General features: G+C 35.9%; 1 protein-coding gene across 14 annotated transcripts in view; it reads right to left on the bottom strand.

Annotated features, from left to right (window-relative positions):
* Positions 1–5,590: 5,590 nt before the first annotated feature.
* ELF2 (E74 like ETS transcription factor 2) overlaps positions 5,591–25,187 on the bottom strand; it is an 82,743-nt gene continuing 63,146 nt past the window's right edge. For 6 of the 14 annotated variants that reach the window (XM_072937385.1, XM_072937383.1, XM_072937400.1 and 3 more), the window contains 7 exons: positions 16,639–16,752; positions 15,045–15,218; positions 12,794–12,832; positions 12,349–12,435; positions 9,609–9,801; positions 8,202–8,552; positions 5,591–7,796 (listed from right to left, as the gene is read on the bottom strand). In XM_072937385.1, coding sequence (XP_072793486.1) covers positions 7,169–7,796; positions 8,202–8,552; positions 9,609–9,801; positions 12,349–12,435; positions 12,794–12,832; positions 15,045–15,218; positions 16,639–16,752 — 1,586 coding nt within the window. In that variant the 3' untranslated portion in view covers positions 5,591–7,168. Of the gene's footprint in view, positions 7,797–8,201; positions 8,553–9,608; positions 9,802–12,348; positions 12,436–12,793; positions 12,833–15,044; positions 15,219–16,638; positions 16,753–23,781; positions 24,102–25,187 lie in introns of those variants that run through there. The other 8 variants (XM_072937392.1, XM_031692126.2, XM_015235843.3 and 5 more) reach the window with 4 other exon arrangements.

Genomic DNA, 25,187 nt, shown 5'->3' with positions numbered 1-25,187 from the left:
CATACCTGTCTTGTCGATCCCATAGATTTGAGAGGTTTGGAAAACAGTATTGTGAATTGTAATATAAAAATGTATGTAAATCATTGAGTAAACAAATGCTTAAGGTTCAAAGCAAGAAAGGGAAGGGCACTGTACTTGAAACGCTAAAATATTCATGGATGTCCTAATATGCCTCTCAAGATTATTCCAAGGAGAGTAGTCCTTCAGTTTGAAAGGGCAGAACCAACAGCATTAATAAAAAATTAAGCTCCAAGTAGCTGAGCGGCTGATAAAATGGCAAGATTTTTTTCCCGTTCCTCCAGGCAGATGTGTAGTAGTGGGTTAGCGATTCAGTTCTTTAATTTCAGGAGAGGATGTCAACCCCACTTTGATTCGTAAAGTAGAAATATCTGCCTCCGAGAGATGAAACAATATCCACAATCCCAGGCCCCTGCTCCCCGGATTTGGGTGGAAAGCTCACTTCTAAGAAAGTATTCATTAGGAATGTAGACAACACCCACTCTTGTGTGTGTGGAATGTTAGGAAAAGCTTTGCTGCTTCTAGGCAGCTGGTACCTTTTTTACGTTGGCTGCCAAGACATTCAAAACAATACCTTATAGATGAATTTTAATTACTGTGTAATATTCTACAGCATGTATTCTATTTTCTTTTGTCATTTTTCTGCCTTTTTTTTTCTTTGCCTCATTTTCTTTTACCTGCTTATTTTTGCTGACTTTCATTTATTTTTACCATATGTAAGCTATATGAAGTTCTTTTGGTGATAAAGTATAAGTTAAATTATCTTGCCACATTAAACCTCAGGCTTCTAGGTGTAAACCCCTTGTGTGTAATATAAGAATGCTGAAATATGATTACAGAGTCCTGTATCATATGGAGCAAACACCGAGAGATGATGGACTGGACATGGGAAATGTCTGACATTTGACTTACACTGGTAAAACTGAAGAGACACACACACAGCAAAAGTCTGCAACCTTTTACAGTTTAGTTTGTGAGAAAGTAAGCATCATTACATGATGGAATGGATGTAACCCAGAAACTAAGCTGGTTCTACCCTCCCCTCACCCCTGCCTATTTTTGGATGGAAGGGAATGGAGGTTACCACCAGAGGAGAAGTTGTTTCTAGGTCTGCCACTGACTAGCTGAACTGAAACTGATAAGTCGAGTTTTTCTGAACTTTAGTTTATTTATAATACAGGGAATAGACCAGAAAATCTCTAGTTTCTTTTAGCATTAACTCTTTTTTCACTTCAAAAACAATTTATGTTACTGCTGCCACTGCTCAAAGAAATTTTTTGAAACTTTCTGGAACAGCTTCCATACCCAGTTTTATGAAGTTCTGAAGAAAACTGAACTTTATAGCCACGTTTCATTTTGAACCAAATATGGCAGTAACTTGCTTGTTCACATCAGTTTATTAACCTCAAGTGACTTGGCTATTTCTACAACTAAAATCTTCCTCAGCAGGAAACTTGTCCCTATTAAACATGTATAAAATTTTAGGTTCTGCTCCAAGAAGCAATTCAAAAATATTTTGAACAATGGCAGCATTGTTGGCATTAATATATAGCTTTCCAAGGGACAAGGCACATTGACACAGTATACTGTTTCACAAGACTTTAAAGACTCATCCTAATTAAAGAATTGTTAAATGTGAGAAGGCTTTAGAATTGATGAAATATACAGTATATGTTTTTAAAAGCCATTAGTAATATTTAATAGATATATCTCAAACTACCTTTTTCTATTTGAACAATTTTAAAAGCTTAGATTAGGACACATCTCTTAATTGTAAAGCTTTCCTTATTTTATCTGAATGGCAGTGGTACCCAAACCTGGATGCACAATGAAATCACCTGGGGATATGTTTTTTAAACACTGATGCCTGGCCCCCACTACCATATGTTGTATTGAACTGCTATGGAATGTGACCTGGGCAACAGTATTTAAGTCTTCACAGGCGATTCTAATGCGCAGCAAAGTTAGCACTGTACTTCAGTATCTATCTTTTCTGATACCACTTCATTGAAGTCTTCTGAAGTAGACAAAATATTCTCAGAGTTAAACATACAACGGGATGGGAGGAAACAATATTCTGGGAGAAGACAACCCTGCTGTTCACAGCCTATTTATAGTTCAATTTTGGTTTTGATATGGAAAATTTTCATTAAACAGTCATGTGATACTTTAACTTGTCATATTAATTACATCATTTAAATCCTGAACTCAAAAGCATTACTGCCAAGATGGAGTGTCCAAAAAGATGGTCATGGGTGCGTAAAAGTGAATTAAATACATGTCAATTCAAATGCAAGTACACCTCAGAGACTTCGGGGGTTCAGTTCCAGACCACCACAATAATAATGTGTCGCAATAAAGTAAGATGGATTTTTCTGGCGTCTCAGTGCAGGCAAAAGTTACGTTTACACTACACTGTATTAAGTGTGCTGCAAGAGCATTATGTCTAAGTAAAGTGTATACCTTAATTTAAAAATATTTATTGCTAAAAAAATGCTGTCAGTGAGTTGTAATCTTTTTGCTGATGGAGGGTTTGAAATACTGTGAGCATTACCAAAAAGTGACACAGAAGTGAGCAAAAAAAATGATGTTGGAAAAACAACAACTGATTGTGCTGGTAGACTTGCTTGACCTGGGGTTGCCAACTTTCAGTTTGTAAAAAACACAGTAAAGCGAAATGCAGTAAAATGAGGTATGCCTTAAGTCTCCTTGATGCACTTGAGTTTTCCAAAGGTCCGTTGGTATGATGAAGAGAGAAGTGCACTTGCAAAGGGAGAAGAGTATCTGCTCCTTCTCATGAGGACTGGCATCACTGCACTGAGTTCCCCCAGAATGTGACAGGTTTTAATTATGGAGGACAATGATTACAACAGGCTGAAGTACAGACAAGTCACAGCCACAGAGGACTTGTGCTGTCAGCAGTGAAGCTATAATGAAGGGAAGAGCTGCTGCAGTGGCTTTGGAACTAGAAGTAGGGTTTCTCTTGCTTCCCCAAAATGTGTTCTATAATGCCCTCAAAAAGGCCAGGAGACATAAAAAAAATCTCAGTATACTTTGTAAATAAAAGCCAAAATTTTGTCTTTGGGAGTTTATCTGATTAATTGTAATTAAACATGACTTGTTTGTATACAGTGAGCAGAGATGCACTCTGCAGAGTGAAGAATGCTAGGTGTCAGGTAAACCCCTGGTAATGAACCAGGTGCCCCCATCCCTTATATTCTGGCTTCACAGCCACCTCCCCTACTGGAACTGCCCCTTTAGAGTCACTGTATCAATTCTGGCAGATTCTTCTTGCCTTATGGTGGGCAAGAGTGTCAAGTGCCACAACATGATGGGCCAAGCAAATTAGGCAAACCGTTGCCCACCGTATCTTGCAATGTGACATCTGTCCTGTTAACTCTATGAACAGTCCTTGATTTCCACACCTGATTTCTTTTCTGCTCACCTAGCCCTTTGTCTTTATATACTTGATATTTTCAGTCTTACTTAAGAGGAGTTCTGAGTAGACCACTGCTCATCCTGAATAGTTTCCAAGCCTATTTCAGAAATATTTTGATGTCTGTCACCTCTAACTCAGTAAATATAAGTGAACTCAAATCTAGGTGAAGAAAGAGTGATCTGGAGGGAATCTATCAATGGCATGGCTCAACAATGTATAGGTACCAGGAATATTTGGGGAAATTTGTCACTATGTCTGTAGCCCAGAGATGCCTGAAACAGGAGTGGCAAGAGAGTATTGGGAAGGCTTGGGAAGATGGGCAAAGGCCAGATCAAAGGACTTTGAATGTTATGCTTTGCACTTTCGTCTTTCTAGTAAGAGATACGAATTTAAAGCAGTCATAAGGAAGTGATGAAATTCACATTTTCTGAAAGCTCTCGGCTAGCAGCATGGAAAATGGACTAGAGGGAGGCTTGAGAAGACAAGCAGTAAGGTAGGGAGGATGGGAAAGGAAGCTGTTTAGAAGGTACCATCAATAGGACTTCATGAAAGACTGGATATAAGAAATAAGGTCCAGAATGGCCCTCAGGTTTCTCCTGGCATGAGTTAACGGGTTGCTGGTAATGTCATTTGTCAAGCTAAGAGGAACAGATTTTAGACAGAGACCTCAATTGGATGTTCAGGAGGAAATAGCCAGCAGGTAATTATAGAAGCCCATCTAAGACTTTCAGTCTAGCCTAGAATAATAGATCTGGTAGTGAACACCATGTGTGTGGGTGAGATTATCTAACAATTACGTTGAATCAAAATCCTAACAGTAAATACAACTATTCTGTGAGGAAAAGAGCCCCATGGTAAATACGATCTTTAAATGGGAACACTGAAGGAAAACAAGGTAGACTAAGAAGAGCTGGTCAGGCAGGAAATAAGCCAGAAGCGGTGTGTCATGGAAAGCCAAAGGAGAATTTTAAGTAGGGTGACCACATGAAACAATGAAGTACTGTATGATTTGACTACTGGGCTACTGGAGACCTCAATGAGAACGGTTTCTAAGCCAGAGCTGACTGCAAGCTACTGAAGAGAGACAGAATGAGGGGCTATTAACTGCTGGCATGAGGAAACCATGGTGTGAAAGGGGAGAAGCTGCCGAGTACAGGAGGAAGGCACACCCACCTCCTTCCTGAGACGAGTGTTAGAGGATGGACGCTGGAATAAGTAGATGCTCTTACAGCAAGGGGTCCAGAAATGGGAGTTGACAGCTCATGACCTCTGTTCTCTATAAAGAGGTATACTGGTCATTTGGTAAGGAGTGTGGTGAAGGCTGGAACTGTTGCTGGAAGATGACCCAAGGAATAAATGAGCAGACTGCTGATCATTGTTCAAAAGCCTGGTGAGACTGGAAAATATATTGGCATCAAGTCATTGTTAGGTGGTTCTCTGACACACCAGACACAAAAAGCAAATACAAGTTATAATGATTAACAGTTTGGAAGGGCTGAGATTAAAAGCCATACCACTGATAACTTCAATTGGAAGAAACATTCTTATCAATATATTCTGTCAACATGTATGTTTCCAAATCTAGACCTTTGGTGTATTTATTGAGACAGAAGAATGTTCAGGTAGAGTGGTGGAGGTAAACAAGTAGCCTTGGCTTAACCTAATTAGAACCAATTACTAATAGAACTGCTCGCTTAAAATGCCATTAGCTATCCTCCATATGACTTAGATTGTTAGCAAATATGTTAACAAAACCAATAGATGTCTGAGTGTCTAATAAAATGCTGCACTTGGGAAGGGTTGGGCACAGAGTAAGCTATAACCTTTCCCCTAAAAAAGAATAATGGAATTCTAAACTGTCCAAACAAATGAAACTGCAAAAAAGACAACACAAAAAAGTGCCAAGGCATACAATACAGATTTTGAAAGCTGAAGTATTTCAGAAATGTTTTAAAAGGAGGTAGAATTTGAGATTAACCCCCAAATGGGACGAGAATCAAGTGAGTTTTTGAGCATTTATTAAAAAGTACCATTAAGTATGTTTATGGAAAAAAGATTACAAAGGGAGGTGTTATAAAAATCTGCTGACCTAAGTAGTATCTGATCAAAAGCACAATTAAAGGCCACAAAAAATATTAAGTATTAGTTTATTTAAATTTCTAAAAGATGTAAAAATAGACAACTTTTCTTTGTAGTAGAAAGAGCATTAAGATGTGGAATCACAGGGCCTAGTTTGGTGTGAAATTAGGAATCATGTAATCTCTCTGGTAGCTCCACTTCCTAATTTGTAAAAGGGCTAGAGTATTATTTGTTCTAACCCTCAAAAAGTGTGATTGAGAAACAGATGGTCTGATTTTAAATATAAATTGTTTAACTGTGGCCAACATTAAAATAGTAATTCATTACGGTAAGTAGAACATTATAAGTTCATGACACTAATTAGAAAGGAAGTAGAAACATGCAGATCATTGGCCAAATATTACTGTAACGGAACAAAACAAGTAGAATTTCTTCACGCAGTAGTTGGGAAGGAGAAATAGGACTTCTATTACTTCTTAACTAAAACAATGTGTCTCTACTAGCTTTTGAATATTATAAATATCACCAGAGACCAAAACACAAGATAAAATTTCATTTCTATATTTCAGAAAACCTACTTGAATACACTTTGAAACAAGAGTACAACAAAATAGAATATACTTCAAATGTTGAATATACAAACTATTATAGTTCAAATCTGAACACTGGTACTTTCCCTCTTAAACTAAAAAAAAAAAAGAAAGAAAAGAAAAGAAAAAAGAGAAAGGAAGAAAACTCCAGGTATCAGAGCTACCTGACAAAAATTCATGCTGAGTCTTAACTTCCAAGTGACAGGAGAACTGAAACTGATATGTCTGCAAGATGCCAGGGCTGAGTGACACAGGCATGTTATAGCAAAAGGCCAGAGCCAACTGTTAACTTGTCCACAATTAAGAAACTGACAGACTTAAACTACCATATAAAATGTTACATGTAAATTCTATAACAATACTGTGCTAGGTACAAGATTTTTAAAATTTTTCTTTTAATAAAAAAAAGCTTTACACAAACAAGCCATTAGCTTATTTCAATAAAGAAAACCGAAAATTAGTCTAAGGCCTTTGTTTTAAATCAGCTTAAGCTATATGATATAAAAAAAACCACACTAGATCTTTTTTGCTATCCTCTTTCTGAAGCTTTTGGATCCATTCTTCAATTCACATTCTAAAATACCTATATTAGCAGTCTTCACATAGCACCAGTTAAGTGAGTTCTGTGTGAACACAGTAATAATTGCTGGTATGCATATAAAATGCATCAAAAATTGCTATATGTAACAATGAGATCACCCATCCCAACCCCTCCCCACTGAAAACCATATAACCTCTTACAGAATGTTAGTGTTCCAAGTCTTAGTGTAACTTGATATTGTAGTGAGTTGCTTGGTCCCTTTCAATCCTTTTTATTGACGGGTTCAGTTGTTTCCTACTGTAAGAGGCAGTTTTCTGTCAGCATCTCAATATGTAGTTCATTTCCCACTGAAACATGGGATAGGTAATTATTTCCAGTAAGTTTGATTGTTTTCTTATATGCAATAAAAATGTTTTAAAGTCTTTTGACTTCTCTTGATGACATCCTTGCAAATATTTATGTTAGTATCACCAACATTCTACAGCCCATGGGAGAGCTATTTTATTTCTCACATGTTACCAGTCCTTCTGTTTTCATAGTTACAGGAAGGGCAATAGCTGAAGGCGCACTGACAACCACCACATGGGTCACCGTCTTATTTCCATCTGCCGGTTTTTCTTCTTGTACCAGCTGCAAAGTTTTCACATCATGTTCCTGCTTTTTTGCCACTGCTTCTGATTTAACCTCTGGCCCCTTTATGACCGCACTGATAACTCGGGGAGGAGTCTGGCCAGACGCCTGTTGAGTAGGCACTGATAGTCTCATTACAGGTGTACCGTGGGCTATTGAAACAGGGGTAAGTGCTCTCACAGCCAGTGGGGTTCCAACAATGTTAATGCTCCCTGATCCAGTCAGATTTGACTTTGTCTGCAGTTGACACTGTGCAAGTTGTGTAGCTGGGATGGTAATAATTTTGGCAGGCTGCATGGTGATTTTGTCTCCATTTTCAGAAGAGGCTGGCATCACAGTAGGGATTGTCTGAATAACTACCTTTGGAGAGGTTGCTGTTGTTGGGCTAGTGCTGGTTATTAACGGTGCACCTGCATTAACTGACTGAACTGCCACGGTTGAGATTTTCTGACCCAATGATGTCATCACAACAGGTACTTGCATTGCCACACGAACTGTCCTAGTAGATTAAAAAAATAAAGTTGATTATATTCAATGCTAAATTATAAAACAGGTCTCTTGAGCAAAAAGATGAATGCAAATCCAAATGTATAAAACTAGTGCTCCCGTATTTTACAGATGTACCAAAAATCCCTGAAGTTTATAAAATACCATGAAATGAGTATGTTTTAAAAACTAACGCCTACATTTATTTCCATCTATAAAACCGTAAAAACCAATTCAGGTCATATGAGACATCTACTTTAACAACAACAACAACAAAATACATTTAAAACATCAAGCACTTTTCAAAGTTTTGACACCAACAGGTTCTTAGAATGCAAATATTAAAAGGGGAACAGATCACTTTTGCCAAGGGGATCTCTAAAAATTAAATACAACTAATGGTTTCCCCCTCACCTACCTTGGAGCTGCAGTTGCTGATACAGATGCGGTAGTAGGAGGAGACCTGGACGAAGCATCATGACCAGGGGAAGTGATGTTCACAACTCTAGCTACTCCCTTCTCTGCTCTGGAGCAGTTTAGAGGAGACGAGTTTTTCCCACCACGAACAGAAGTGGCTGCCTTCAAAAGACTTTCAGCAGACAGTGATACTCGTTCTAATGATTTTTCATCAGTAGCTGATGCTAAATCTTCGTTACAGGTTTCAGTTTTGTCATCATCTATGACCACTATGTTTTTGGGCATATCCTTGAACTGATATACAAGCCTCTGTCCTTCAACCTTTGCAAGAATACCCCTTTGGTAATAATATCTGTAAGGAAAAAGTACTAAATAAATCAAGTATATTACATTTGTCCCCTCAAAACAAAAAACACCATGTAGAATGGATATTAACAGAAACATTCACTTATTCCAATAAGAGACACGGAAGAGCTCTTACTGCCTGGATTGCTCAAAAGGCTGAAATTGGAACCTGGTGCCGTAAGTCCTATAACCTTGAGATCTGTAATGTAGCTAAAAGCTCATTTTTTTCCTTACAGGAAATAATTTAACCTAAATACAGAATTATTTTACTGTAGAGTTGGCTCTCCATATCCACAGCTTCCACATCCATGGATTTGACCAACTGTGGATTGAAAATACTTGGGAAAAGATTCCAGAGAAGTTCCCAATAGAAAAACTTGAATTCGCCATGTGCTGGCAACTCTAAATGGCATTTATATTGTGTTAGGTATTATATGTAATCTAGAGATGACGTAAAGTATATGGGGATATAAGTGGGTCAAAAGCAAATACTTCATATAAGGGATCTGAACATCCATGGATTTTGGTATCCGTGGGTGTCCTGGAATCAATCCCCCTCAGATACTGAGGGAACAAATATATTTTACAGACACTGGTGAAAGTTCAGTTCTGATTTACATAGGTTAGAAAAACGATCTGGTATTACGTGGAAAAATTACCTAAGTTGTGCTTAGTAGAAATGAATTTGTGGGTCATTTACAAATACCCTTAATTAGAAGAAGGCATGTACATGACAAAGTTATGTAGTTTCTCAAACTGACAACTGAGGGTAAATTTTCGTATCAAGGTAAATCCATTATAACAAATTTGCAGGAACTAAAGAACAAATTCACAATTTGGAAACTGTAGTTTATTTGGGTATAATTTTCTTAAAGATGCACATTTTCTACAAAAATGGGACTTTCCAAAAGTGTTGAAATTTTAGACATCAGACCAAAGTCCTCTCTCCCCAACAGCCTCCAAATCCAAAAAGCTCCTACAGAAAATCCCCCCAAAATAAAAGTTATAAGTAAGGGATTTTTAGAGCTTCTCTTTAAAACAGTTAATAGACAATTGTTCTTACCTCAGAGCTCGTCCCATAGTTTCATAGTTCATGTCTGGCTTGTTCTTATGCTTCCCCCAGAGCTTAGAGACAGCTTTTGAATCCACAAGCTTGAATATGCCTTTTTCTCTCTGAGTCCACTTAATATACCGGGGACAAGTATTTTTATCTTGAAGTAGATCTAACAGAAACTCCCACAAATAGGTTGTGTTTCCTTTGAAAACAGTGATAGACACTGATTAAAAATTCATCAGCATAATTAAAAGCAAATATTTTCTTATGCTGGATAAAAAAATCATTTATTACTGGTAAAGCACAAATATACTGAGAGTCTATCGACTCTATCGGCACTCATTTGAAATTGTCCAGTAAATAACAATACAAGAAATAAGTAACAGTTGAAACTATAAGCTGTATCACAAGACCATGCATAATTATGTTCCAGATGAATGACAGAAAAATAATATCTAGGATTTCAGGGGTGAAAATAAGGTGGATTGGAAAGGAGGATCATTAAGTCAGAAGATGGCTAAGATTTGCATAGAAGAAAAGGAGGGAATCCAGATAGGCAAAATAAGAGCACTGCTTTTCTTCAGGAGGGGAAGGGAGGAGACAGAAGAGTATATCAGGCTTTTCAGGCTGCTGTTTTTCTCTCATTCCATTCATAAACCTCTAGGTGCAAAGGTTCTTAAACTGATGAAAGAAAAGAAGAGAGTCCTGAGAAGATTAGAATACATATGCCTCCACTGAGCCACCAGGCCATCTCCTAGGGAGATGGGATAGATGCACTGCCCTTTAACTATCCTCACATCCAGCTCCAAGTCACAGGCTACTTGAGAAGAGCCCTGAGGGTGACAGGGCTTCCAAATCAAGCCACTCCTGCTACTCAATTGAAATGCTGACGTTCTTCCTCCAGCATTTCATTTTCGTACTAGATTTCCCTCAAAATTCAATAAATCTATTAACCCATAGCTGCACACAAGTGTGCATCTCTTGACCTAAAAAGATTAACCTCCAACTTCACATTGTTACATTTTTATTTCTGAGGCCCAAGAATATCAGCATCAATACCTACAAACTCTCACTATTAAACCATGCATAATTTTCACCTACAACTATATCAAGGTGTGCAGCTAGGGCATTATTATTTTGTTTATGACCTGGAGATTATCAGGCCCTATAAACTGGACAGGGTAAAAGTGAGCAGAGAACTTATTCTGGAAGAAATTTTTGTACAAAACAGACAATGCCTTGTACACTGTAGGGATGTGAATGCTTCTGTGTCTGCTGAATTAATGAGACTCATCAGCATTCCTCCGGTTATCATTAAATGCTTCACCCCAGTCCCATTCCCAAGTTAAAATTAATAATTCAATTTCTAGTTTTAAGTAAAACAGAATTCAGAAAGCAAAGCCTTCTTCATCAGACAAAGTAGTTCATTAAGTCTATGAAGACATTATGATCATAATTGCAGAAGAGGAAACAGTGGCGGGATTTTTAATCCCAGTGTGACTATAATAACTTTAATCTTCATATTACAACAATTTGCCTCGGGGGGAGGGTATAGCTCAGTGGTGGAGCCCATGCTTATCATGCATGAGGTCCTGGGTTCCATCTCCAGTACCTCCAGTAAAAAAAAAAAAAAATTTGTCTCAAGTTTAATACACAATTGAAAATTTAATGAAAGGTGATTTTGATTGGTAAAAATAGGTTGTCACAAAATTTTTTTCCAATGTTAAAGTCTTTGTATATAAGAGATACCATTGATGATAGGAATAATTTTAAAAACAATAATAATTGTATAGTTAGTTTAATTTCCTAATATTTAGTACTATTATGTAAGTTTCAAAGTTTTCCATATAAATTAGAAGATAAAATCTAAGGTGTCAGAAATGCAAGACAATGAAAGACACACAAGGAAATACAAGTTATCCTAAATGTGTCCCAAATTATTTGAATAAACAATTCCTGAGTAAATAAGAGTTTACTGTTACTCGAGGTTTAATTGTCTTACTAGAGACTTACTTTTTGCTTTAATTATTTAAAATGAGATATATCAGACCTGAATATGGAATAAATTTGAAAATATTAATATAAAATGTACCCAACTTCATATTGGAAATATTCATGGAAATGATGACTTCTTGGTTATCAGAACACATCTAAAACCTTTATTAAAATCACTTAAAATCAACTTATTAAGAGAGCAGAAAACATAAGAGGGTTATTGCTACTTTTTAGTGAGAACATGCAAATTCTAAAGCAAATACAGTAAATTTTGTTCAGATATCCTTACTGACATGACTGAAATTTTGTTGACTGGAAAATTAAATTCACCTTGCACTGAATTACTGCATTGTTTTATCAGTTAAGAAATTTTGTATCAGAAAGTCTTAGTTTTGTAAACCTTTTAAAATTCTAAGCGACTCTACATGAGGATGAGAACTATTATACATACACACATCCTCTGGAACAATGGCTTTTAATACAGGTGTGCATCAGATTGCACTTAGGACCTTTTCCAAATTCAAACGCCTGCCCTCCTCCACTCCCCATAGTTTAGAATCTCAGTGGGGTAGGGGCTGGGCACAGTCTGAAAAAGCTCCTCACATGATACTGATACAGTCCCGATTAAGAATCACTACCAGAGACAGTACTCTCACATGTGCATGTACTAGAAATGGTTTTCCTACAAATGCAAAAATGTCACCTGACAGGAAAAGAAAAAAATCACACCTCTAAAACAGCCTCCCCAAATTACCTTTTCCTTCTCTGGGTTTCTTCTTTATACCTAACTCAGGAGACCCATTGGAAATTGGTGATTGCTGGGTCTTTGGTTTACGGCCAACTGAAAAAATAAGATATTGAAACCATACATTGAAAATAGGAAAAATAAAAGAAGCATGATAGCAGGCTTTGATAGCATATTACTCATGAAACTAGACATTAATTTATAGATTAATATACTCAGTATATACAAAAGTTGCTTTTAAAAGGAACATTAAAAGCACATCAGCAATTTTAGATTACATGAGTTAGTTGGTAGTAATCTCGATACGGCAAGTCAGGTATTACTGACCTATATTTAGGTGGTGAGAGCCTCAATTTGCTAACCTCTTTCCCAATAATGTAGCAATGAAAACAAATTGTAGTACAAGGCTCTTTGTTTTCTGTTCTAAAGAATTGTTAGAAAAAGCTTTACCTACCTATTGAAGAGGATCTGATAATCTGCGAAGCCCTTTGAGCTCAAATAAGGAAAAGTAAAAAATATTATTTTAAATACTCTCTACTGCTCTGAGCCAATCAATTCACCAGATTTAAGCATAAATTTCCTCACCTCAATGTGCAGGTACATTATAAGAGTAAACAATTCTTCCAGGTAATTACTTCATACATCTAATAAATGTGCCCTTCCTTTTGTTCCTCCGCACCTCTGCCATAAGGCTCTCAGACAGACTAGCATCCACAATGAACAAAAAAAGCAAGAGCTTTGCTTCTCTATAGTAAAGAAGGCATAAATCCAAAATACACTGTATTCAATCCTTAGCACTGATGGATGAATGCTAGCAGGTGAGGGGAATCCTCAAAAAAAAAAAGAGAGACTGGGAATATTCAAGTATTTCATATTTTCAGATTAACTATATTATTACTGATTTGGTGATTGTCATACTGCTGGGATTTCTGATGTCTTTACTCTTCATTAGCAATGATTATCTTAAGCTAAATTAAAGTGCCTTAACTGATATTTCAAAAAGCACAGATAGCTATTATATTCTAGGATTTCACTATGGTTAATTCTAATCAATAAGAAGTACGCTTTGGCAAAAATTAAAATAGAAAGTTCACTGGTCTCCTTATTGAAATAGAGCTAATTTATCAATTTAAGTAGTATTTATATGTATGAATCAGTCAGTAGGAAGACTAATATCTTTACTGTCTCCTAAATTCAAGCACAAAAGCCCAACTTCCTTAATGGGAAGGTTAGCCCCAAAAGGCTAATTTTCTTATAAAGCGGCATTTCCCAAATCATATTCCTTGAGAAATAGGTTATTCATCAGTAGGAAAAAGGGCTCTATAGTCAAATCAACTTTTAGTACACAGCATGCTATCTTCTCTTGGAGATTCACAAAGCACATTAGTATATTAAAAGCTGCAGAAACTTTTTAAAAGGTTCTACAATTAAAAAATAACCTACCTAACTTTCTATGTCCCAAATGTACTTAACCACAAATAAATAATTAATGGTGTTATATGTAATTTTTCAATGGTCATTCATTCAGACCATCTATTTTCAAACATATAAGATTAGTATTAATTGGCAAATTATTTCCAGGTCTATATCATATCACCACACAGGCAGATCAACTTGGTTATCTAGAGGTCTTGGTTCCCTAAATGATCTCAGCTGTTCACAGGCTTTTCCCTCTTCATTTAAATCTAAAAATTTCTTATTTTGAATAGTTCCTATAAGATACAACCAGCCAAAGGCTACAGTGGGCAGTGTATGCCTTTTATTTTTAAATTTTTACAGCAAGAAGTAATGCTTCCTTCTAAATTCTCTCATTGATGCCTTTCTCAAATACATATAATCTATACTACAAGAGGGAAGGCACTCTTATTCTTCATTGTATCCCTCACAGCAATGAACATAGACCAATCTGAAACACTGCTAATAAATGAAAGAAAATACCATTGTTTCCAACACAAGTTTTCCCTTATTTTTGCCTTTAATTTTTTCCCTCCCATTCTAAAATGTGAAGAAACAGATAGGGAAGGAAATGGAATTAGATGAGTGTCCTTCTGTATAGGATTTAATTTCTTTCAAGTTTTACCTTTGATTCAAACAGGAAAAGGACCCACAATGCCTATCTTCTCAGGATGCTGAAGATGGGCTGGAGCCCTGGGCCTCACCCATTAGGATCAAGTGAGCAGAAGTTTCAGCAGAAGTGAAATAGTAAGTGAAAATACTCTTTACCCAATGGTGAATTTATTCCACTTAGAAGTCCTCATTGGCAATCTTGGTGTTTTAAGGCAGAAGTTACGGGGAACAAAATTGGGCCTCTTATTTTAATGCCCACAATGTGTAGGAAGATAAGTTATGAAAAATAGAGAAAATAAAGAATAATTTTTTTTAAGTAACCAAGTATTTAAAAGGATCAGAAAGTAGAAAAAGGTGCAGTGAATCTCTGATCTTCCTTTTGTGTTTCGAAAACCTGCTATAATCTCATTTCAGGCAACTACTTTAAGGGCTCAAATACTAACTCCTTTGAACAGTATGAATACATTAAAAGGCTAAAAGACAAAACTAAAATCTCAGTTTGTTCATTTTTTTAGAATATCTAGTTAAGGTAACATCAATTATAAATCTACAGCATGTATTTCCTATGTCCCATGATGAGGAAAAAGATACCAGGAAAAATTTCACCTAATTTTCCAAAAATTTAAAATACACTCTACCTTTTTTCTTTTTCATTGGTTCATGGCTATCTGGTGATGTAGGAATAGGAGAGGTATCCATTGGTTCAGATTCTTCAGTTGACACCTCCACTACAGTTTCTGTAATGACATCTGGCCTCATAGCAGCATGGATAAATTCTGGAGTTGATACACAAGGAGGGACAAACACTTCCACTATAAAAAAAAGTTGAAAAATTAAAACTTCCCACCCCCATCAATGCTTCTTAATATGGACAATTCAATATTTAACAGAGGTAAGGTTATTAAGAATTCATCAAAGCAAGGTAAGAACTTGAATTTCATTTGCTGAATATACATTATGATCTAAAGTATGTAAGGAAATAAATGCAAAGAAAGTCAATCTGAAGCAAATGTTAATCCTATGGGTAAGGGGGGAGGAACATGAGTAGTCAACCCCCGTGCTTCACACTTTTACATGCTTTCAAACTTTAGAAGATTTTGAATTATTTGACAATTGAGAAAACATTTGAAAATAAAGTAATAGTATAATAGTGAGTTAATTATTTTCCTTCCATGTACTCATCATTATTCTCTAAGCAGGTAAAACATGCACCTGGTATAACACTGAAATAATTAACATGTTTTCAGTGAAAAGTAAGAACTTACAGTTCATTTTAAAATATAAAGAAAAAGAAAACTTGCTCATTACAGCCAATGAATACCATCTTTCAAAATGTTAAATTCTATTTAATGGAACAGTCCTGATTTTGGGTCACTAAAACAGTACATACAGATGGCTATTTAGTATTCTTCTTGTATGTAGTAACACTGCTCTTGCTCTGCTTTCTTCTCATGTGCATGATAAATCAGGATATGACATTTCTTTTTCAATCAAGAGATAATTAATACATACTATCATACATTAATACATTGACCAATATGCCCTAATTTTCTTCTCATATCCCTGAATAAATACATGGAATTCCTAACTCTAAAAAGCATGGCTGATCTTAGTATTTACCGTAAATCCCTAAAATAAGGGTCAATCTTACTGTATTAAGTTAAATTAACATTTGGACATTAAAATTAGGACAAATTAAAATTAGGACAAAATGACTCTCAAAGACAGTCTTGAAAAGGGGGGACCAAAAGAATTTTAAAAAGGGAAATGTGCAGCCTGAAGGAGTGTGAGGAAACAGTGGAAGCCACCTCCTCTCTCTAGCACAGAGGTTCCCTGAAGATAATGCCCATTTTATCCCTGAAAAAAGGCCTGAAAGTGGTCATAGGTGGCAACTGCCTCCATCTGCCATTCACTTAAGGACTACAAACATTTACAATTTCCCTCTGGGTAAGGAAATAAGACATGATAGTAAAAATAGCAATTTAATAAACATTTGTCTATCTATAGTGGGCATTTTCTGTATCGTTTATTTTGAAAATTGAGTAATTAAACTATTTAAGATTTGGGAACTTGGACAAATAAAGATCAATTATTCCTGTCATAGGTATTTATGTATAATAGACTTTGAGAACACCAACAATCCCCTGGGTTTTTTTTTTTTTTTTAAGACTTTCATTCGAGATACCTGAAGGGATGTGATGTGTTTATTATAAAAAAGAACAGTTCACATACCAGGACTTCTTGAATCTCTCAAGCAGGTAGGAGATTCCATATGAAGCAGGGCTTCAGCAGCTTCAATTGTCTTATCTGTACAGTGTGCATTACTGCTATGAACTGATGCTTCCACTGCAAGGGAAATTAGTTCTATTCAATAAAAATGCACTGACACATTACTAAATTAAAACACATTATGGTATAAGAGATAAATATAAATTAACTCTCACATGAATAACTCTAATATAAAGTCATTGATATATATTAGTCTATATAACTTATTTACAGAAATAATTTTAAAACCAAAACAATTTAGTATCTATACTTTGTAAAATGAATGTTGAATATAAACCAACTATTGAGATTGATTAGAAATTTCTTTATCCAAAGGAAAACAAAGACAAACCCTTGAAATTTGAACCCTGTATCAATTTTAGTCCAAAACTAACTTGGGGGAGGCAGCAGGGCAGAGAGGGATGGTTGTAGATTAACAACATCTATCTGGTCAATTACAATTCTGATATACTGCTACTAAAATCAGGGGTTTAATACCTAGCAGAATCAGTCAGAAACACATATTACTAAATTCATTTAACGAATTAGTTCAATTCTTAGACTGTCTTGGGTGAGTGCATGAGCTTTAGTACCAGAGAAACTTAGGAATTTTCTTCACAATAACCTGCTTTCTTCAGGATCTCACTAGATTTTACCTAGGTTTTATCCTAGGAAATTTAGAAAGTGGGGGGAAGAAAAAGAGAGTGCGTGTCTCTACAGTTCCCACCTCCCCCCACCATGAAATCTTTGCTAATTCTACTACCTTCTGCAACTCTCTTCTAGCACTCTGTTGATTAAATTATTTGTGAAACAGTGAAGTATCCAGCAGTGGTCTGGGTGTCCAGGTCTAATCAATAGCTTGGGCTCCAGCCCCTGCCCCTGCCACTTATAAGTTCTGTTACCCTAAGCCAGCAAATTAATTTCTTGTAAGGCTCAGTTTCCTTTTTCACCAAACAGGAGTATTACTTACCTTATACAGCTGTGAGAATTAAGTGCAGTGATTCCCTTAAAAACCTTAAACAATGCCTGATACATAGATAAGAATTTCAATAAACGGTGATAATTTCTTATCACTCCTATAAAATTATAAGCTCCTTGAGATGAGGGAGAGTTATCTTAATTCATTGATATATGTTACAATTCCTAACATAGACTTTTCATATAGTAGGCATACAAGTATTTCTTTTATGCACTGAAGTTAAGGACAATCCACTGACTTTATAGAAAAAGTGGCAAATTCAAGCACCCTAATGATATACTAATGATACACTAATTTCATATCCTGACTTATAATACCGAATATTCTACTTGGTAAGAGATTCTGAAACATGAATATGTAACAGTTTCTAACATGATAGATTTTTCTCAAGATGTCCTCTAATGGAACTAAAAGGAAGTATTTATACAAATTTCTTAAAACCACATTACAAATCCACAAGTTCCACACTTTAAAGATAGGAATCTTTTAAAACTGTTTCTAGTAACCATTTAATTGAAAAAAATTTTTTTACTCAGTCTCAAAATTCACCAATTGCTAAAGCCTCAGCCTTAAACACACCAGTCATTTGGAGAGCATTTATAAAAAAAAATCCAGTGACTGTTTTACCACCTGTTGCACATCATCCACACTCTCAACCAAGGTACCAAGTCTCTCCAGTTGCTCTTTCCATTTATGGAAATCTGCTCAAAGCTAAACAGTTCCAGAGAGGCAGCCAAACCTCTAAGTAAATCTATCTTTAGGTGACCCTGCTTACTCTTATCTGCAGCTTCACTAAAGCAAAGGATTCAATCAGTCCTTCGAGCTCAACTTTAAGAAATTTACTCTTAGTAAGTATAAAATATATTACCATTCTCAAGTAATTTTTTCCAAAGTACCTCCCTACAATACCCATATGCACTAAAGAACCTTGGGAAGCAGATTCTCAGGTTTTTAGGAACTTCATTCTCTTTGAAGTCCGCCTGTATTGCAATTTAGCTGTTGTCTTAGGTGCTATTAATAAACCATCTGGGGTAAAGTAATTCATTATGTAATTGTATTAAGACACATCCTAAAAATTCTACCATATTAAAATCAGTGATTTGGGTATTTGATAATAATACAGCAATAAGATTTTACTACTTTTTTTTAATGTTTCAAGTCATAAAACAAAATTTGCCAGAGTTATATATTATACTGCCGTTAGTTCTTATGTAGTTTGAGGTACATTTTCAAAACCACGATTTCATGTTGGTCATGTCAGTGAAAATTTTCTTGCTTGTATTTCTGACATCAGCCTCCCCTTTTCCCTTAAATTCAAAATATTTTCCTAAAATATTTCACATTTACAGAGTAAAACAAAATACATACAAATTTAAGAAGAATATTTAATTACTTATACTTTAAATTTAGAGAGTATCAAAAATGCATAAATTCTCTATGCATTATCAATCCAATAATACTCTATGTACAATCAACAAATGCTTGTTGAGGATTTACCATATGCCAGACGCTGTGCTATAAACCTGAGATACAAATTTGAATAGATCTCTGGCCTCGTGAAGTTTACACTAATAGTACAGAGTATCAAAAACATAAATGGAAATAAAATATTTCAAAACCAAATAAAGATGCAAAATAATTTAAAGTTACTCTAAATTAAGAGCTTGTTAAGGAGAGCATTTGTTTCCTTCTTTTTTTTTTTGATGCTTAGTAACTTTACTTTTTGTCATTTTTATTTACTAACTAAAATAACTCCAAGCATATTTTTTCAAAAAATGAATACCTGAGAGCTCACACTTAGATCAATTTATAATAATGTACTTATGACAGTTCCCAAGAATACTTCACCCGTTTTCTTAAAAGTGAGCACTATCTCTTTTTACTTTTGTTAACATAAGCCATCAAGCAGTTTTTGGTAACAGGAATTTAAGAAATATTTCTCCCTTCCGAGTTTACGTAATTTTTAAAAACTTTTCAAACTATTTTGTTCAGATCAATAATTCAAATACAATTAATACCAAAATTTTGCACAACTAAAGAGTAAGAATTTAACAGTGTTGTGCAATCAAAGCAAGCAAGGGCTGAAAATTCCTTAACTCTACTTAAAACTTGATTTACTGGTGTCTTTTTTCTATGCCTGTGTAGGAAATTTATTGGAGGGGGATAAAAAGCAACTCAGTTTAAAATTAGAAACAATGAAGTTGAAAGTAATCTGACAGGTATCATCTTCTAGAGCAGTTGGCTGGTCAGTACGCCTTGAAGAAATAAATTTCTAAACTATTCTGATTTTAATCAGTGTCAGAAAACTAAATTTGCTTATGCCTTCCTTTACTTTTGTAAGAGTCTTCTTGTTCCATTTCCAGCTTTCTAATCAACTGATGTTTGTATAAGTAGACTATTCCAGACTCACTCAACAGCTGTTACTAAATACCAAACTTGGTAATTAAGTCTGTCAAGAGACATACCTCTCAGCTTTGCAGAAGAGAATGCTGGCAATGGATCTAGTTCATAACAATGTTCTTAAAAGTCAAAAATAAAAATTAATAGCAATTTAATTTGAGAGCAATGGAAAAAAAATCAGAAAACACTTCATTAGGTGATAGTGGTATTCCCCTGCAAGCAAGACCATAAACTAATATTACAAGGGCATCACTCAGCTACCGCACCTGACTCACCACAGCTTATCCTCTAATGCCCCAGGGCTGTAACAGCAATAGGTGAGTGAAGAACACAAATGAACACAATGAAAAGGGGGAAAGGTCTAGGACACTCCATCTTTACTTGTTCCCCTTTGACTTTCTAATCAATAAAGCTGCTTTATAGGGTTTAAAAAGGGAAAGAGTATAAAATTATTTTAAGTAGAGCTGTCAAATAAAAATACATCAAGAGCCATATACAGTTTTTTAATTTCCAGTAGTCACATTAGGAAAAGTAAGCACAAGATGAAGTTAATACCTTTCACTTAACCCAGTATATCCCAAACACTGTCATTTCAACATGTAAACAACATGAAGTTTTTCACTGCTTCAGTTTTTACATTTAAATTAATTAAATGTTTTAAAAATTAAAAATTCAGTTTATCAGCTACATTTCAAGTACTCAACTGTCACATGTGGCTAGTGACTATGGTTCTGAAAAGTATAGGTTAACTTAAACTAATTCAGCTATTCTCAAACTTTTTTGGTCAAAGACCCTTTTACACTCAAATTGTTGAAGACGACAAAGAGATTTTGCTTATTTAAGTCCTATGTTAAGATATTTATCCTATTTGCAATTAAAACTAAGAAAACTAATATTTAAGAAAAATAACTTTTCTAAAACAAAGAAAAATTTAAACAGTAGCTTTATTTTACATTTTTTTGCAAACACATGGTAAAAAAGTTAGGTTCTCATACTTGCTTCTTCATTCAATCTGTTACATATCAATTCATGTAGTCACTAGAAACCTCCTCTGAACACTTGAAAAAATGAAAAGGCAAATAATGTCTTAGTGTTGCTATGAAAAAAATTCTGATTTCCCAGATCCCCTGAAAGGGTCTTGGGCACTTCCAGAATCCTCCATATCAGATTTTAGTTTTTAAGAACTGCAGCTGTAATTTACTATCAAGTGTAAATAATAAACCCAAATTCTATCCTCATTTTTCTCTAAGTTTCAGCTTCTAAACATAAACATCAGTGTGTAGATGAAAAATTATGATCCATTTCGGTATGTACAATAGTATTTTGCCCACTTACTTACAAAGATTTTTTAAGCTTTTCATAAATATTTCTTTGCATCCCTTTGAACATTTACGCTATAACACAAAAAGTTTAAATAATTATTAAGAACAGTCTCCTGCCTGCCCCTAACTAAATTTGTCTCTAAAGGAAACTGTCTGATGTTTAATTATCCTGAATGACTAATTAAATACTGATGTTACTCTTTAAATCAATTTTCACATGAATTTTAGTACTAATGCTGCAATAAATTTTGAAGAGCAATTTCTTAAACACATTTTAAAATAGTTTTTTTTTTTAAAAATTACTGCTGTTCTTCCAGTTTTATTTCAACACATGCTTCATCTTTTCACATCCTGCTAATTTTTTTCAAATTGATGATCTTTTCAAGATTGATACTAGATATTCCAATTTACAGTAAATTAGAAAAAAGATTTTCAGGCTCAAATTTCATGAACTTTGCAAACTAGACAGATTTGTTCTGTCCGTGAAAATACTTATGCTAAATTTCCAGAAAAATTTTCCCCTTGCATTTAATAACTGCATTAAAACAGAACAAAGCTTCTAATTACCCTATTTTTACATTCTCCACTTTTTCAATAAAAAAAGAAAGGAAAAAAAGTCAAGGCAAGTATACTTAAGACAGAATATTTTAAACTGAAAATCTTCAAAAAAAAAAACCCAGATCATATTACACAACATTTCTGCATAACTATTAACTAACATTCATTTTTCCTATATTCATTTTCCTATAATAAGCTATATATATTAGAAATGAGCCTAAATTATTAAATAAATTATATCATAATCTTATCCAATATATAAATATGGCCTCAAGTTCCAATTTAACACAAAGATTGGCTAAAAGAAATTAACCTCCCCTTTACATAATGACCTTAGACATATTCACTCACATGCTGTAAAGAAATCTAAGAAAAAAAGAACGTTCTCTTTCCATTAAATTTAGTATTTCTGAGCCACCTATCTTAGAGCTTTAAAAGTTATTAGATATGACTGAAGTATTGTGCTGTACACCAGAAACTGACACAACATTGTAAACTGACTATACTTCAGTAAAAATGTATTTTAAAAAAACAAAGTAACTTAAAACAATGCAGCATGCATGCATGCATACATACATACATAAGAGTCATTAGAGATCACCTAGTCAATCCTGTCCTTTTACAGAAAATGAAGAGCCTTAAAGAGCTAGTTTAGTGACAGATAAAGATCCTTATCTCCTGACTTCAGGGTCAAGGCTTTCTCATACATCATAATGCCAGCGAAAGTTTTAAAAAGTATGTCAAGTTTTTATCACAAAAAAAAGTTTGTATGTTAAAATGAAAGTGATTTTTAATAAACACTCATTTTAATCTTTACTCCAACTTCTGACAGCATTAATGTTGATAACTAACGCTGAAGTTGAGTTAAGTCTCTAGAGGAGGAAAATAAAAGCAGAAATACATCCTCTAGCATCTTAACACATAACAGTAATGATAACACTAAGTGCTTTATACTTACTTAGAAACAAGTTATGCTAACAATATTCAACTTAAAGTTCATCTCCTCTAGTTCTCCTTAGTATCACTCATTCTACACTAATTATCAACCCATTATAGCAATCACTGTAGTTATATTAACATTTATGTCCATTTTACAAATACAAATCTTACAAACATCACTCCCCCAACATCACTGGAAACTGGCAGCAATAAAAATTTAGACCTATGATTCTTCATTTTCTGGACCATCTTTCCTCAACTTTTAACTCACTGAGTAAACCTTGGGTAAATTAGCAAACCTGTCTCAAATTTCCTTCTAAAATAGGGCTTGTAAAGGAGCTTCAGATTACATGAACAAGATTAAAGAAATAATTTACTGTAGCCTGTCTATATGCATCCACTCCAAGCAAAGAATCTACAGGTCACATTCAGTTTTGATAATTTCAAAAATACCTTCTATTGGCAAAACTAAGCCCTCTTACATCTACAGTATTTTGCAAAATTCTAACTGCATAGACTATTCTAAGGTTCTGACAACCACTGGGAACATTTCTGGAAATATATATGCTCAACACTACCGTCCCAAACAATTAGAAGTATTGTTAGTACCAGTAATATAAAGCCAAAAATTCCATCCCTTAATTCATATTATATTAATGGGCTGAACATACACAAAGGGACTAAATTCTCATTGTACTCTGCCTCTTTTTCACTAAAATTTAAGTTCTTGCTCTGACCAGAAAATAACTGTCAAATGTACTTTAACCACTACTTAATAAACTGTGACTTTTCTTTGGAACCTTTGAAACGTAATATTATATGTTACAGAGTAAAAGGTCATTACTCATTATGTGCTATACGATATATATGGTTGTATTTATTCAGACTTTAAAGTTATGTTAAAAATACCTGTGTTCATTATTTCTCCCAATCGAATTAAATCACAGGGTTTCACCAACCAAACCACTAACTTCCCTACCTAAATACAATGGATGGGAAACAGAGAGTAAGATAGATCTTTCACATTACTCTTCGGTGAATATTTCCCATTTTCCAATTCCCAACGATGGCGATGTGACATAGAACCCAGGGAAAGAAACGTTTACGCTTACTGCAATAAGCAAACAGTATTCAAGCACTGCTACGCCGATTCAAGGCCCTCACTGCGCTGTCTGCTATTAAGTAAAGCTGCTTTTTCTATGTAACTTAAGTCCGTGCCCTTCCGCTGCAGCAGTGGCGCTGCACATCCCCCACCCCCGCGGCCACTTCCGTGTTTACACTCCTCTTCCCTCCAATTCCATGCGTACATTGTCAGCTTCACTCCCGCCCAATCTTCATTGGCCCAGCGCGGGCTCGGAGACCCGCCCCCAGAAACCAACGTTCTTATTTGGAACATCTCAGCAAGCAGATTGGAACCAGAGGCCTGTCAATCCCGGCCGTTCTGTCCTCTCCGAGGCGCTTCCGCTATGGTGGGAGGCTTGGGGGGGAGGGGAAAAGGGGGCAATTCCGTGCTGAGACTTCCCTAGGGCCAAGACTCTCTCCCGCCCGCCCTACTCCTCCACCTTCACCCACTGTTTACAAAAATAAACGTTCTTCTCTGACGCCCCAACGCTCCAGGTCAGAGGTGCAAAATATATCCCGTGTCCTTCCCAATATTCCCCCCCCACAAAAAACAACCCACGAGGGAAGGGGCATAAACCTACTTCTTCACAGCCGCCCACTAAATGAGGAAAGGGAGGCGGGCCCCTGAGAGAACCACTACCCCGGGCGGCTCCACATTATTAAGTGACCCTTTCCAGAACCGTTACTCCTGAGACCGCACAAGGTGTGGATGTGAAGAGGAGGGTCAGAGCATTTTTTTTTGGCGGGTATCGGTCTACCGGACATGGCCCGGGGCTACCTCGTCCACGAGGAAGTCGAGGATTTGTGGACGGAGTCTGAAAGGAGAACGGGGCGGGGGTGGCGAGCGTCCACCGGAGAAGCCCGCCGCCCCCGACCGCGAGCAGTAGCGGCCTCTCCGGCCAGACAGCGTGGCAGGCGCAGCCGGTAGACAACAGCCTCACTCACTTCCTGGTTCCTCAGCAACTGGGGTGAAGCGCACAACTCGTCCGCCCCCGAGTCCCCAACTTAACTGCGGCTTGGTTCCCCGGCACCCGCTGCCAGAGCTCCGCCCGACAGCTGCTGCCGCTGCTCCACAAACCCACCCTGAAGCGACAGCGCCAGATTCGAGGCAGGTTACTCTCCAAGGTGATCACTTCCTGATTCGTCGCCTCCATTACTTCATTCACTACCCCCCTTTCCCCCGGCCGCCCCAG

The sequence above is a fragment of the Vicugna pacos genome, chromosome 2, assembly GCF_048564905.1.
Source record: "Vicugna pacos chromosome 2, VicPac4, whole genome shotgun sequence".
Lineage (NCBI taxonomy): Eukaryota > Metazoa > Chordata > Mammalia > Artiodactyla > Camelidae > Vicugna > Vicugna pacos.
This window is presented reverse-complemented; position numbering and strand designations above follow the sequence as displayed.